The sequence below is a fragment of the Leptinotarsa decemlineata genome, unplaced genomic scaffold (assembly GCF_025532065.1).
Source record: "Leptinotarsa decemlineata unplaced genomic scaffold, Ldec_3_MD MMD2_P_RNA_scaffold_7, whole genome shotgun sequence".
Classification (NCBI taxonomy): domain Eukaryota; kingdom Metazoa; phylum Arthropoda; class Insecta; order Coleoptera; family Chrysomelidae; genus Leptinotarsa; species Leptinotarsa decemlineata.
In genome coordinates, this window is record NW_027412534.1 from 146,728 (window position 1) to 162,502 (window position 15,775).

The 15,775-nt window shown below is 33.1% G+C and overlaps 1 protein-coding gene across 1 annotated transcript; it reads left to right on the forward strand.

Moving 5' to 3' along the window:
• Positions 1-1,814: 1,814 nt before the first annotated feature.
• On the forward strand, positions 1,815-11,954 carry SdhB (succinate dehydrogenase [ubiquinone] iron-sulfur subunit, mitochondrial). Its single transcript, XM_074170149.1, has 6 exons — positions 1,815-2,068; positions 2,122-2,429; positions 3,891-4,025; positions 10,430-10,601; positions 11,370-11,492; positions 11,547-11,954. Exons 1-6 carry the CDS (start codon positions 2,030-2,032, stop codon positions 11,646-11,648), a joined length of 879 nt encoding a protein of 292 aa, XP_074026250.1. The 5' UTR covers positions 1,815-2,029; the 3' UTR covers positions 11,649-11,954.
• The last annotated feature ends 3,821 nt before the right edge of the window (positions 11,955-15,775 follow it).

The window sequence follows — 15,775 nt, forward strand, 5'->3', positions numbered from 1 at the left end:
CTAGTATTTTCCGATCGTTATTGTTTTAATCTTATTAAAAAAAATATATTTTCAACTTTTTAGTTCGATGTTCTTTGAAAGCATGTTTTTTAGTTTTTTTAAACTATATTTATTCTTAGTAAAGATTCGTTTTTGGGAAAAAAAAGCTAGTTTTCCATATCTTCGATGGCGAATCTTCATTTGAAGCAGCGACATCTTTGTAGGTTAGGTATGATAGTGAGCACCTTTAACAATTCCAGAAAGCTCAACTGAAAGACAATTCGAATTCCAACCGAGAGTCTTTAGAAGTTTGAAGCATAAGTCACCGATAACTTTACCCACTAGATAAGTGTCCACAGTTTCATCGACGTGGTTCTTGACATGGAGCTGCAGCAGTCGCTGAGGATGGCTCATCATAAAGAACCAAACGAGGACATCATTTATGACCTAGAATTTAAAACTGGCAAAAATACTTCGCACTTACAACTTTAAAAAGCTAGTGTGGGCCATCAACGAACAGGAAGATGAAGGATCAGATCGATCCATAGCAAATCTAGAAAGATTTGGAAAATGGAATTGCATCCAAAGCAAGAGGATGGCCTAAATGCTATAACTGCGGTAGAGAGGGACATTTGAAGTGGACGTGTTAAAAACGTCCACGTTCTGAGTTCTGAGGGGTGAATAGACTGGCGTTCGCGATCACCCGAACGAGAGCGTCGTGTTTCGGAAAACTAAACTCAGCCATCAGTGTTAGGGAAGATTGGCTACTGCATCTCAAGCCCCGAGGTATTTGATTGCCACGATGGGACGCAACAATAAAAGCTTAGTTGTCGATGGACTTCAACTCAATACCCAGTTACCAGAAGAAGAACTTTCCACCAAGAGCAGCGGATAGATACTTCTTTGTAGACAGTTCTGATAGGAAGATAAGGTCCCCCACCTCCTTCTGCCTTGGATTACCTTACCAAGGCTATAACGGTGACAGAAATACTGTTGTATAACGTAATTGTCTTGCACGTACACTAGGAATTATATTCGGTTCAGAGTAGCAATTTCGAGTAGAATGTATGCAAGAAAATGACGACCTTGTTGGGAATAAAGAAGAGACGAGAAGAACCGCTCTTCTCATACATGGCATGGTCGAGAGGCATAATCGCACCATAACCAGTTGTCTCTCGATGTTTGTCTACGAAAACAAAAGAGACTTATATGAATTGGTTCCTCCCTTTTTGTTGGCATACAGGAGCTCTAAACATGAAGCGACAGGTACACACCATCCATATTGTTAACCTGAACGTAGTCCAACGCTATTATCAATTGTAATATTCTCAACATTAATATATTAATACGACAAGTTACTGACTAGTTGGACTTTTCAGTAGTTTATATTACGCAATAACTTTTCGGGGGAACTTTTCAGTTAGCCCTTTATTACACTTCAGCAGATTCTCTATTGTTTTAACTTTTATTTTTTCAGATTGTGGAAAGTTATAAACCCAAAAAAACAGTAAAAAAACAAGACTTATTGTCTCGGTATATAGTTTCCAGTTTCATTTTGAAAATAATTTTTCAATTGGCTTATTAATTTCACAATTGACACAACTGTCTTGTTTTAAAAGTAACCAACAATTATATATTGTTCTAGTAACCGCTGTCAAAAATTCTGGTTAGTAGCGGTTAGGAAGTGACGACTTGGAACATACCTTCAATACTTCATATGTCATAATTCAGTGTCATTGTGACAAATGACACTATCCTTCCAAGGTGACCTGAATCCCCTATATCTTTTTCCATTAGTAAATCCAGAGCAAAATCATTGTATTCCTGTCCTTTATTTCTTCATACATTATTAAAAGATAGAAAAACATTTATTTTGCACTGGTTTCACTAATGTAAACTTTAATAGCAAAATTATACTTTTCAAATTGGTTTTGCAGCAAATGCGAAATATTGTGGTAGAGAGAAAGTTTACTTATCTCCACAGAAGTTCTAAGATTACATATTCTTTTCATTTATCCATTTCTAGGAAAACTTGAATATTTCTAGAGAAATGCAATTATTTAAAATAACCAGAGGAGCCTATGTTCAGGTAACATAATAGTAACATATTATATAATGATTTCAATGTTTAAAATATTTCAGGTTCGTAAAATCCATTTAGGGGCAATTGCGAATGCGGAAGCTGCAAGTCTCAAAAAGGCAGATAAATCAACAACACGTCAAAAGACTTTTGGAATTTATCGTTGGAATCCTGATGAGCCTGAAAAAAAACCATACCTGCAAGAATATTCTGTGGATTTGAACTCCTGTGGTCCAATGGTTTTGGATGCACTTATCAAAATAAAGAATGAAATTGATCCTACATTAACATTCAGGAGATCGTGTCGTGAAGGAATTTGTGGCTCTTGTGCCATGAATATTGGAGGTGTCAATACTTTAGCATGTATAAGGTACAGTGAAATTTTGAAATTAGCACTTTTTCATGAAGGCGAGTTGAGAAAAGTCTTGCATTTCTGCGATTGGTAAAAGTGCTTTTTTTGGATTTATAGGAGTGTATCCATTGCATTTCCACGGTTTCCACTGTTTTGTAATTTCTATAGAGCTGTCAAGATATGAAAGTACTCTATATAAATGGTCAGAGTGGAGTTGCATTACAGATTTATGAATAATAAATAAAGTTCGAGAAGTTAGTTTTCTACTGATTGTAATGAAGAACACTCATTTTTTAAAGGTTGAAAATTTAGCGATACGGAGAAACACTGATGAAAAGATAATTTTCATATGTAAACGCGCCCCTTTGATCCCCAATGGGGCCTCCTCAGCTGAAATATATAAAGATCCTTTCTTATTGCACATCTACAACATAAAACGAGCCATACAAAATTTCAAATTCCGAAAATATAGTGGTACGGAGAAACAGTAATGAAAAAGTAATTTTCAAATTAAATCAGTTTATTCAAAGGACCCATTACGGTATAGAACATGTCAGGATATAATGACTGAGAACATGTATGTAAATATAAAAAAGACTTCGTACGTAACTACAAAACAACAAAAAAGAACAGCAATATGAAATATTTGATTAAAAAGTTACACTAAAGATTAATCTTCCTCTTGAAGATGATCACTTGGTGATCGAAACAAGTGTCGAGGTGTTAAAAATAACGATTTGGTGTTGGGAAAGAACTCCAGTAATATTTATTCTATTTTTAACAAAATAACAGAAATCACAAAAAATCGCACAAAAAAATGTATATGCGCATATTTGTAGGACTCACTTTTACATATTTATCTACATATTCATTCAGAACAAGGTCTGAGTTATTAATATACTTTGAATATAAATTAGCTTTAATTAATTTGTCTTTATAAATGTTATCAAGTCCCTCTTGAATAGGCGGATAGAAGAAGAATCTTGTATATTATTTGGCAGTTTATTAAAACTACCCAGACCGTTGAACAATAATGAGTTCATATTGCTTCGTGAATTTGTCCTTGGGATGTGAAAATTGGTGTTTGATCTGGTATTATGATGGTGTACTTCACTATTTGTTATTAAAAAATTCAACAAGAATGTTTGTTGCAATTCATTCATTATTTTAAATATGATAGTACAGTCGTTGAGAGACATTAAGCCACCGTAAACTGCAGAGCATTTCTTGTATAGGTATCATTCTATTGCAGTGTAATATCATTCGCATTCTACGATTCTGTAATTTTTGTAATTGATTTAATTTGTTCTGATTTAAGTAACGGGTCAGAGTATTCATAATTTACCACATTTGAATTTCTTAAACGATGTTTTTTTATGATACTTGCAGATTGAGTGTTGGTTTCATTTTATAATTTCACAAAACATTTTGTTGATTTTATCTGAGAGTTATAATTCAAGTTTACCTTATTTTTTTCAGTAAAATTGATACTACACCTGGTAAAACTACAAAAATATATCCGCTACCTCATATGTATGTTGTGAAGGATTTGGTTCCGGATATGAACAACTTCTACAAACAATACAAATCCATTGAACCATGGCTACAAAGGAAGTAAGTTCAATTATTTTGAGGTTCCTAAATAATTTTTTTTATATAAATCCATTATTCATAAACTACCGATCATATTTTCATACGGTTTTTAATGGATGTAAAAAAATAAATGGACTCAACAAACCAATATCTTCGACACAGATTGTGTGTCGCTTGGTTCGAGAGTGCGTGGGTTATGGAGAAAGAGGAGACCTGTGATAGACTGTGACTTCCCCTCCACCGACAGTGGCGCACACATTTTAATTAATTGGGTGATGATAAAAAACAAAAATATATGAATTTTCACATATTCATGGAAACTTCCCAGATAGATGTGATATTTTCATTAAATATATGATTGATGATTAATTTATTTGAAATTCAAGTATAAGTTACAGAAAATTTTCGTTGTATCAGAGGAAAATACAAATCTAATCTTATTTCTAATCTCAGAATGATTTTTTTCTACTATAATACATATGAAATATGAACACTTGGCATTGTGAAATAGAAACAGAACAAAAGAGTAATATATATTGGCGAATCTTAGGTATCTGTTAATCATATGGGGTAATAGTGACACTAATAATTTCAAAAAAATTTAAACGCTAAAAAATAAATCAATAAAAATTTTATTTCAAATTCCATTTCGAACCCACACATGATTTATTCTCACAGACTGAACTACACACAATTAAATATCTACTTAAACTTGAGCAATGCAAGAACATATACAGTGTCACCGATAAAGTCTGCATCAAATGGGAAACTTTTTTATTCATCGTTTTATGTGAAATTTGATTTTGGCAGTAGATTTTGCTTAAGAAATGATGTCAAATGGCGTCTACAAAACAGGTCACGTGATTTCCTTAACCTGTCAAAATTGACATTTAAAAAAAGAAACATCGAAAAATGACATTATTCTTCAAAATATCCAAAAATATCAAAGGATAAAAACATTTTCTTTTGTAATTTTATACCCACACACCAAGTTACAAACCCATAATAAGTATTTTATATTTTCACTATTTTTCCGCACTCCTGCTTTTTCTACTTATCAAAATTTAAGCACACCTGTACTAAATCATTTTTTTTGACTAAACTCGTCATCGAATTTCTTTTTTTGTAATATAATAATATTTTAAGAGCCTCTTTGATGTTAAAAACAAATTTTGAAAAATAAAAGTTGTCAAACTTGATGCAAAGTTCATCTAGTTTCAACGGGGCTTTCAAAACTATACAGCACTTGAGTTTTTTAATGAGCAAATGGCCTCACAATATGAATTAGAACAAAACGGAACATTAGGAAACATCATTTCGTGATTCTTGAAGCCCATTCATTAAAAGAAAAAAACTCGTAGTATTTACATTTACCTAAAAAAACTGGGTAGGCTGTGAAAAAATATGAAACTACATAATGTGTTTTAGAAAACGTCACTGTCACTGAATAAATTAATGCCCGTTAGTTCAATGTAATGTATGAAAATTAAAATAATATGTTATCTTCACGAGAAAAAATTGAAATTGTGCTAATTTGTGGTGAAAACACATTGCATCGACAAGTGGCTGATATTTTTAACGCAAGACATCCTGGTAGACATGTACAGCAATCCACTGTAAGTAGGATTTTAAAAAAATTTAAACTGACTGGTTCAGTTGAAAATACTTTTAAAAAACGTCATAATCCATCACGCAATAATGATGAGGTTCAGTTGGCTGTCTGCCTGGATGTTATCGAACAGGGAAAATCAAGTATTACCAATATTGCAGATAGAACTGGCGTTAAAAGAGAAAGCGTAAGAGCAATTTTACATAAAAATAAATTCAAACCCTACAAACCCAAATTTATAAATATCTTAAAGGAAAGAGATTTCGATGTTCGACTAGATTTCTCTTTCTGGTACCAAGGAGAAGTAGAATTAAACAGAAAATTTCCTTACAAAATCCTACGGACCGACGAAGCTACCTTCACATCGAACGGCGTAGTCAGTTTCCAGAATTGTAGGTGGTGGGCTCAGGAAAATCCTCATTTTGTGATAGAATGTCGGGACCAATATTCATTTAAAACAAATGTGTGGTGCGGTGTTTTAAATAATCAGGTAATGGGACCATTCTTTTTTAGACACAATTTAACTTCTCAGGATTATTTGCAATTTCTAAATACTGAGATCAGTGATATAGTGGACAATATGCCGGTTGAAATAAGACACAGTCTGTGGTATCAATGTGACGGGGCTCCTATTCATAGTTCAAGACAAGTCAAATAGAAACTATTAGAAATGTTTAGGGGCAAAGTTATTGGGCGAAATATGGAGCAAATATGGCCGCCTAGGTCGCCAGATTTAACCCCACTAGATTTTTTTCTTGTGGGGTTACTTAAAACAAATCGTTTATAAACAAAGACCTTTTCGTGACGTGAATCACCTAGAAACTGTTATTAGAAACTCTATTTCAAACATAAACCCTGTGAGTATCAGCAACTCAATAAAATATGTATCAAGAAGGACAAATATCTGCATAGAACGCGATGGAAGACATACAGAAATGTAGTGTATTTAATGTCGTGAGTCTTTTTTTCGTGTTTTTTTGCTATTAGGTATAGGTACATGTTTATTTTCAGTTCCTTTTAATTAAGATTAAATTCCACTGTATTTTTTGTTAAAAAACAATAAACACTCTAAGATATTGTTTCCTAATGTTCCGTTTTGTTCTAATTCATATTGTGAGGCCATTTGCTCATTAAAAAACTCAAGTACTGTATAGTTTGGAAAGCCCCGTTGAAACTAGATGAACTTTGCATCAAGTTTGACAACTTTTATTTTTCAAAATTTGTTTTTAACATCAAAGAGGCTCTTAAAATATTATTATATTACAAAAAAAGAAATTCGGTGACGAGTTTAGTTAAAATAAATGATTTAGTACAGGCGTGCTTAAATTTTGATAAGTAGAAAAAGCAGGAATGCGGAAAAATAGTGAAAATATAAAATACTTATTATGGGTTTGAAACTTGGTGTGTGGGTATAAAATTACAAAAGAAAATGTTTTTATCCTTTAATATTTTTGGATATTTTGAAGAATAATGTCATTTTTTGATGTTTCTTTTTTTAAATGTCAATTTTGACAGGTTAAGGAAATCACGTGACCTATTTTGTAGACGCCATTTGACATCATTTCTTGAGCAAAATCTACTGCCAAAATCAAATTTCACATAAAACGATAATAAAAAAGTTTCCCTTTTGATGCGGACTTTATCGGTGACACTGTATAAAATAAAAAACAAAAGAATCAAAAGCAACAACGATCTACTAGTCAACAACCAGTTTTATGAGTATAATACAAGGGGTAGAAATGACTTACACCTGAGCATGGTAAGAACGAACAGAGGATTATACAATCCTTTTACACAGGCTATAAAAGTCTTCAATGAATTACCTGTTCATATACGTGAGTTGCCGGGCTATAGTTCATTTATCAATAGTTCAAAAGAACATCTGAGCCTCGAGGCACATGTCTGATACGTTGATACTATGAGCTTTGTAGTGGTTTACTAGTTTTTTGTTTCACTTGTCATGTTGAATGTTTGTGAATCCCGAGACCAGCATTTTTGCTGATTAGGGAGAATAACAACATATTTTATATTTATAGTGTCTTAACTATGTTGAACTGTATGCTCTTGTTATATTAAAAAAAACATACAATAAGGTTAGGCTTCGGGAGTTTGTTTCAGAAAGAGATACTTCTTGTAATGCTTTTTGAATGATGACTTTTTGTCCATTGAATTCTAGATTCAATTCTAAAAAAATACTTGCTTATGCAACATTTTGAAACAGTGAATGTTGCTGAAAAATACACTGCACTTTTGATACAAAAATGTGGCCGAGTGACTAAACGGAATTTATATACATGGCCTATTCGACAATATGAATGGCGACTCTTTTCAGCGAACTCAGTGTAGTGGACCGTTTAAAAAATAGGGTTAACGTTTAAATTTCTCAGGTTACGTACATTCAAAAAGCGATTTCTTAATTTTTTATATTGGTACACTTGTCCAGAAAATATGTTCAGTTTCAGCTGTTCAGCTTGTTTAGTTTGTTGGTGAGAGGCATAAAAGTTACATTTGAAATGTTGACAGTGGCATATGGTGATTGTATTCTGAGTCAGAAACAACATAACATAAACAACAATGTCAATATCAATATCAATTGGTGAAGTTTGTAAACAGTAAAGAACCATGACACAGGCGTTCCTTCAACGGCGTTGCCACGTGTGGAATTGCAACGAATTATTTGGAAAAACAAAACGACTTTAAGGCACGTTGCACCAGTTTAGATTCTAGAATGTTTGATGTCAATTTTCATTACATCAAAAAAGTCGATTCTTACCATGAACGGTGTTTAATATAATGTGAATTAGCCTTAATGTAGATGTCAGATGTGTCAACGTCAGACATGTCAATGGCTCTAGGCGGATTTCCGTAGTAGTAAAATATATATGAACGGTAAATTTTCGTTTTGAGGACACCCGACGATTTTGAAAAAATGTTTGCGTGTACTTACGTATTTTGATGCGTAGATTACGAATCCAAAAGAAAAAAGCGGCGCTCTACCTTATTCACAAAGTTACGGCCCTTCAAAGTTCTGAAACGGCAACTAGGTCACCTTTACACCTTATTCCTCCTTCTTTGACACTTTTCACTTCAATAATCAATATTTTTTTTTATAAAAAACTTGATTTAAAAACGAATGCTTCTCCTGGTGACATTATTCTATTTTTAGGTTAGTTACTAGTGACATTTCAGAAAAAAGCGGTTGGTATTTGCCGTGGCCTACTATTTCAAATTCGTAATACACCACCAAAAACCAATTTACGATCTGAAGAATGAAGGTAAAAAACATTTGAATTACTTTAGGAATATGTACTGCATCAGTCGTACCAACCATGCCACTAACCTTAAAAACGTAAAATACCGAGATATGTAACCAAAAAGCAGCTCCGTACATTTTTTAACATTTTTATTGGAAAAATGTTGATTATTTAAGTGAAAAGTGTCAAAGAAGGAGGAATAAGGTGTAAAGGTGATCTAATAAATAGATGCTTGTGTTTTTAAATAGTTTATTTTGTGAAAAAGAAGGCTGAAAAGTTCAGAACTTTGAAGGGCCGTAACTGTGTAAATAAGGGAGAGCGCCGCTTTTTTCTTTCGGATTCGTAATCTACGCATCAAAATACGTAGGTACACGCAAACATTTTTTCAAAATCGACAGGTGTCCTCAAAACGAAAATTTACCAAAGTAACGATTTGGTGTTGGGAAAAACTCCAGTAATATTTATCTATTATTAAATAATTAGGCAACCATTCCAAGTACCTATTGAATATTATTCATAAGTGTCCAATCTAACATCACACACGTTGAACATGGCGCAGTCAGTAGGATCTACTGTGTTATCTACTATCTACTATCATCCGTCTTTCTGAGTCCTTTTCTCGAGCATTAATTCACTCTGGGGTTGACATATTCTTTTATCAGATTCATAGTACAATTTAATTTGTTTTGCTCTGCTTCAGGTATTATGAATTTAGACATAATACGTCCAGAATCTCGTCCAATTATATTTATCAAGGTGGATAATTTCACATTATTGGCGGCTTCGTGCTACCCTGTTGCAACCAGGTAATCCTCAAATGATATTTTCCAAAATTTCCATTCACTAGCTGCTCTTTGACCTTGTAGGTCGAATTCTGGGGTTAGTTTTAACTGGTCCAATACCCAACTTTTTGATTTGAATTTATATTTCCTGTACACTCAGCAAAGGTTACTTCTTTTCCCGACAGGCGATTCCACAATATATTTTTCACTTGTGACCTATTTCCTAGGTTCTAATTCGTCTGTGCGAGGTATTAGATTAGACACCTATAAATAATATGCAATACTTGGAATGGTTGTTTAATCATTTATCAATAGACATTCAAGAACAACTATATAGTACGAGAAGGAGGTTTATATGTAGAATTTATTATTGTTTTGTAAAATGATTGAAATATGACGATGCTATCGGTCGGCGGCGTTGCTAACCGTGCAAAGTCGGGGAGGTATCGTTCACAATAATTCAATATTTCATACATACAGCGTTTTCAGTATTGATGGAGAGGTTGAGAAATTCAACATGAATTTATTAAATTATCATGTACTTTACCAAAAATTGTGAGAGATTCATCCAAATACCTGAAATAGATGAAGTATTAACATTTGAAACCTCAACATAAAAGATAAATGAAATTTAAAAGATTGCTGATTTCAAAATTTGGATCAGATTGGGATGGCTTCTTCAGAAACAAGTATGAATACTCGTGAAGTTTCCTTTCATTTAGTAGTTGGAGATTTCCATTATGAATCAACTCAGTAAATAAGTTGAAAATTGATTTACAGGGACGATCATCAGAAAAAGGTTGGCGAAGTTCAACAGTATTTACAAAGTGTTGAAGATAGACAAAAGCTTGATGGTTTGTACGAATGTATTTTGTGTGCTTGCTGTTCGACTTCTTGCCCTAGTTACTGGTGGAATGGAGACAAGTACTTAGGCCCAGCAGTTCTAATGCAGGTAAAAATAATAATTCGTCAAAATTTTTATATGAAAAGTATTTCTAGGGGCTACTTCATATTCTGCAAGTGCGCGGTTCTCCGTATCGATAATGTCTTTATAGACATATTCATTTATTTTCAAAACTAATAATGAATGTAGTTTAAAAAACTAAAGAACACGCTTTTAAAGAACATCGAACTAAAAAGTTAATTTTTAAGCTTGTTCAAAAAAAAAATGTAACTTTTTAGTTCGATGTTCTTTAAAAGCGTGTTTTTTATTTTTTTTAACTATATTTATTTTATCTTAACTTTGGGATCAATTAGCCGTATATTATTTAGAAAAATGACCATTGATATTTTCCGATTCCTGAGAGGGGGCCTGAAAATCAGCTACCAAGCCCAATACAGCAGGAGCGCGTGTTAATAAAAAAATACTTTTTTCAAATGAAGGAATACATGTAAAGTCAGTTCGAATTAAATCAAGGAGGTTGCGTACAGCGTCATCTGTACTCACTCCATTTCAAGAACATGGTCTTTTTGGAGTAATCTTACAGAGTAGTTTCACAGAGATAAATCCCAACTTCCGTACAGGCACCGCTCTCTGAACTATATTTATATCTGCCTGCTGCAACAGTTTTACCTTTCCTTTGTATATTTTTTATATGATGGAATTGGCCGATACTTGATGAAAATCCATAACTTACGTATTCAAAAAACACTCTATTGTGAGATTCAAAAGTTGGTGTTTCTGGTTAAAATAATGTTTTTTTTAAATTTTTTTTTGCAGGCGTATAGATGGATAATTGATTCAAGAGATGAGGCAACAGAAAAAAGACTTGACAAAATGAGAGATCCCTTTTCTGCTTTTAGGTGTCACACTATTATGAATTGTACCAGAACATGCCCAAAGGTCTTTATTGTCAATTTTTTTTATTCTAAATTACTAACAAGTTCCCTTTTCCAGGGGCTGAATCCTGGAAGAGCTATTGCTGAAGTTAAAAAATTGTTGGGTGGGGCAGCAAAGAAAGAAGAACCCGGACTTCAAACGAATGCACTACAGAATTAATTCCCCAACGATTTGTCTTTGGTTCATGTCTATTCCCCAAATCATGGAGAATATGCACGTTCATACATACAGAAATCGTATTTGAGACAGTCTTTTAGAAAAAGTATATAAAATGTTTCACTGCTACTCGTTAGTAATAATAATAAACTTTATTCAACTAAAGCAATTTGATTCAACAGGTTATTGGTGAAAGTAATATGTCAACTATTTATAATATTTGCAAATGGTTATTTTTGTTGAATCATATAATACATTTTTTGTTATATTTTATTTCATACGCTGACAAATAAATATTTATTTCTCGAATTTTCCTTCATTTTCAATGAAAAACTGATATTGTGGTAAATAATTTTTTCATATTTAACGTAATGAATTCAATTTTCAATGTAACAACAGTTTGAATATTGCTGGAGTTTTTTCCCAACACCAAAACGTTCATTCAACACCTCGACACGTGTTTCTACATCATCAAGTGATCATCTTCAGGAGGAAGATCAAACTCGATCATACAACAGTTTGAAAAGATAACAGAATTTTACCCATAAAAATATTTTAGAAACTTCCAATTTGTAACAGTTGGGCTGAAAAGCGCGGTCATACAATTTTTAGGTACCATTTTATAGTACGATTTGTCTTTAGCTTCAAAGTAGGCCTCAATTTCGACGGTCACCTCTTTATTGGCACTGAGAACAGGAAACAGCTGCTGGGAGCCAGATCTGGAGGATACGGTGGATACGGAAACAATTCGAAGCCTAATTCATGCAATTTTGCCACGGTTTTCAATGATTTGTGGGTGCATTGCCTTGATGAAACAGCACTCTTTTTTTCCAAGATATTCGATGAATATTATACCATGCGTATCCCAAAATACTATTATCATGACCTTGCCAGGCGACTGTTGCTTCTTTGCACGCTTTGGAGTTGCTTCACCACGTGCAGTCGACTTAGATAATGATCGTTTTGATTCTGATCTGAAATGATGGAGCGATGTTTTATCCATTCATCAAATTAAATTAAAGCATGCTTCATTATTTAAAGGATAGAAATCTTATTGACAAAGCTTCTAAATGCGACAGTATATAAATCCTAACTGCCTAAAATGAGCAGGAGGTCATGATGAATAATTAAAATTATGCAAACCAATATGGATTGTCGGATTAGTTTACGTCCGATCATGGCCACCTAGATGCAATTTTAAGTGACTCTGAAAAAATCAAGTAGGCTGAAAAACTTCCGGAAATGTCAGTTTCTGATCCAGAATTGTCTCAGAAATCCAAAAATGTTACAATACACAGGGTGTTCCATTTAAAAATTCAGAACCGGAGCCATTTCCGCTGAAACCGGAAGTGACCGGAAAGTGAAAAATATGTGAAAACATTCCTCTCCACATACCATTCAACTATACCAAATCTCATTTCAATTCTCCCAATAGTCTAGAAATTATGACTTGTCTAATAGATTCGTTGACACCCGGTATATATATATATATATATATATATATATATATATATATATATATATATATATATATATATATATATATATATATATATATATATATATATATATACAGTGGTATACGCTCAAAAAATAGGGGCAAACCGCGGACACGTGTTTCTGGCTATTGGCCTCATCAGCGCGGTGCTGATATATATATATATATATATATATATATATATATATATATATATATATACACAATGAGACCCGATTTTAATAATTTTTTTTTAAAAGTCGAGTACTGAAAGATCTACTTTGGGACAAAATTTGAAATGTTTATTAAAGTTTCAGGGCAAACTACGATATTTTTTCTTAGTCGAAAATCGGGATTTTTTATTAGCGATTTTTTTATTGAAAAAATCACTACGCCACTGGATTGAGAGTGCCTCTAAATAGGTGTGACCAAAATTTCATGAAAAAGTATTCATTATTAACAAAGATATGACAACTCAAAAATTCGAAAACTCACACAGCTAACAGTCACAATATATCATTTTTTATGATTTCAACAATAAAGTGCCGCCAGATGAAAAATAACAAATAGCGTAAATATTTTTAATGAAAATAACGGAATTACATTCAAGTTTTCACGCAAATTAACTAAAACTAAGACCTAATATTTCAATTTAAATAGAAATGATATTACAGTTTGACACTTGTGAAAGATTTAAGTATACTATTGTCAACAATATTTACCTTACAGTTCTTCGAATTATTTTGTGTCATGGCTGCAAGATTAAGCGTAAGAGAGAAAATTGAAATTGTACGCCTTTCGGGAGATGACGTTAGAAGTGCTAGAGTTGCGGTACGGTAAATAAAATAAATAAAATATTCAATGAAACTGGTGCAGTATCAAAAATGATGTTGAAAAGTAATCCTGTACAAAGACGAAACAGGAATGACAGGAATGATCAAATCATTTTAGATTATTTCGGAAATAATCCTAATGCCATTATAAGGAATGCCACTTTAGATTTGAATATTCCACGAGAAACTATTCGGAGATGTCTCAAGGCGAAGAATATTAAACCTTTCAAGCCAAAATTTTTACACAACTTCAAGAAGGAGACGAAGGAAGACGCCTGGAATATTGTTTATGGGCCCAAGGGGAATATTTAAACAATAGAAATTTCCTAAAAAATATTTTATACTATACCGACGAAGCCACTTTCACTACAAATGGAGTAGTGTCATTACAGAATTGTCGCTATTGGGCAAATTCTAACTGGGTAATAAACTGTAAAAGCCAGTATTCCTAAAAAATCAACGTCTGGTGTGGGATATTGAACGAACGAATTATTGGTCATTTCTTTTTTGAGGAAAACATTAATGCGCAGAGGTTTCTAGAATTTTTAAACACAGAGTTTTGGGTTGCTATTCACGAGCTGCCAATCAATGAACGATTAAATTCAATTGTCCAGTTAGATGGGTGTTCAGTTCATTATGCCAGAGCTGAGAGAGCTGTGATCTACTTTGGGACAAAATTTGAAATGTTTATTAAAGTTTCAGGGCATACTACGATATTTTTTCTTAGTCGAAAATCGGGATTTTTATTAGCGATTTTTTTATTGAAAAAATCACTACGCCACTGGATTGAGAGTGCCTCTAAATAGGTGTGACCAAAATTTCATGAAAAAATATTCATTATTAACAAAGATATGACAACTCAAAAATTCGAAAACTCACACAGCTAACAGTCACAATATATCATTTTTTATGATTTCAACAATAAAGTGCCGCCAGATGAAAAAAAAAACAAATAGCGTAAATATTTTTAATGAAAATAACGGAATTACATTCACACAATTCAACTAACAATGAAGCAAAAAAATTTAATAAACGTAACTAATAACTAATTATTGAAATGTTTCGATTCAGTGCAACAATTAATTCTAACTCATATTCTAGTAGCCTCTACTAATCCACCACGTATTTCGATACATGTGTCGTAGCGCTTACGAATGTTTCTGATTACGTTCCTTAGTTCTTGAGGGCTAATATCTGCACATACCTGTCGAATTTTTGCACAAAGTTCATTTCTATCTGTTGAGCGGTTTTTGTAAACCTTTTGTGTGAGAGATCCCCTGAGAAAAAAGTCCAAAACTGTGAGGTCTGGAGATCTGGGTGGCCACACAAAATTGTCCTTCGCCAGCCTCCATACCACTGTGAGCTTAATCCCATCGAGTTAATATGGGCGGATGTGAAGAATTCTGTAGCTCAGTATAACACCACGTTCCAATTTGCAGATCTCAAAGTACTTTTTGACGAGGCTTTGAAAAGAGTCACAGCGGAGAAATGGGAGAAGTGTGTTCGGCATGTGATATCGGAAGTCGTGACAAAGATGTGGAAGCTTGATAACATAATAGAGGCACAAATCGAGCCACTGATTATTCAGATTGGTGAGGATAACACTACTGATGAAGAGACAAATTTATCCAGTTGAATAATTCAGATTAATATTCCTTTTGATTTTACATAAAATAAAAATTATCAATAAAGAAATGATTACACGTCTCTTTTCATATAATGCTTGAGTGCGCTGTGAAAAATCGAATGAAAATCTTTTTATATTACACATATTATCTGCATTTTTCCCATTAAACTGCAAAACTTGTACATTTCACTCG

Coding starts and splice junctions, on each gene's coding strand:
- SdhB (XM_074170149.1), top strand. CDS start 2,030: ATGCAATTATTTAAAATAACCAGAGGAGCCTATGTTCAG. Junction 2,069..2,121: donor CCAGAGGAGCCTATGTTCAG/GTAACATAATAG, acceptor AAAATATTTCAG/GTTCGTAAAATCCATTTAGG. Junction 4,026..10,429: donor GAACCATGGCTACAAAGGAA/GTAAGTTCAATT, acceptor ATTGATTTACAG/GGACGATCATCAGAAAAAGG.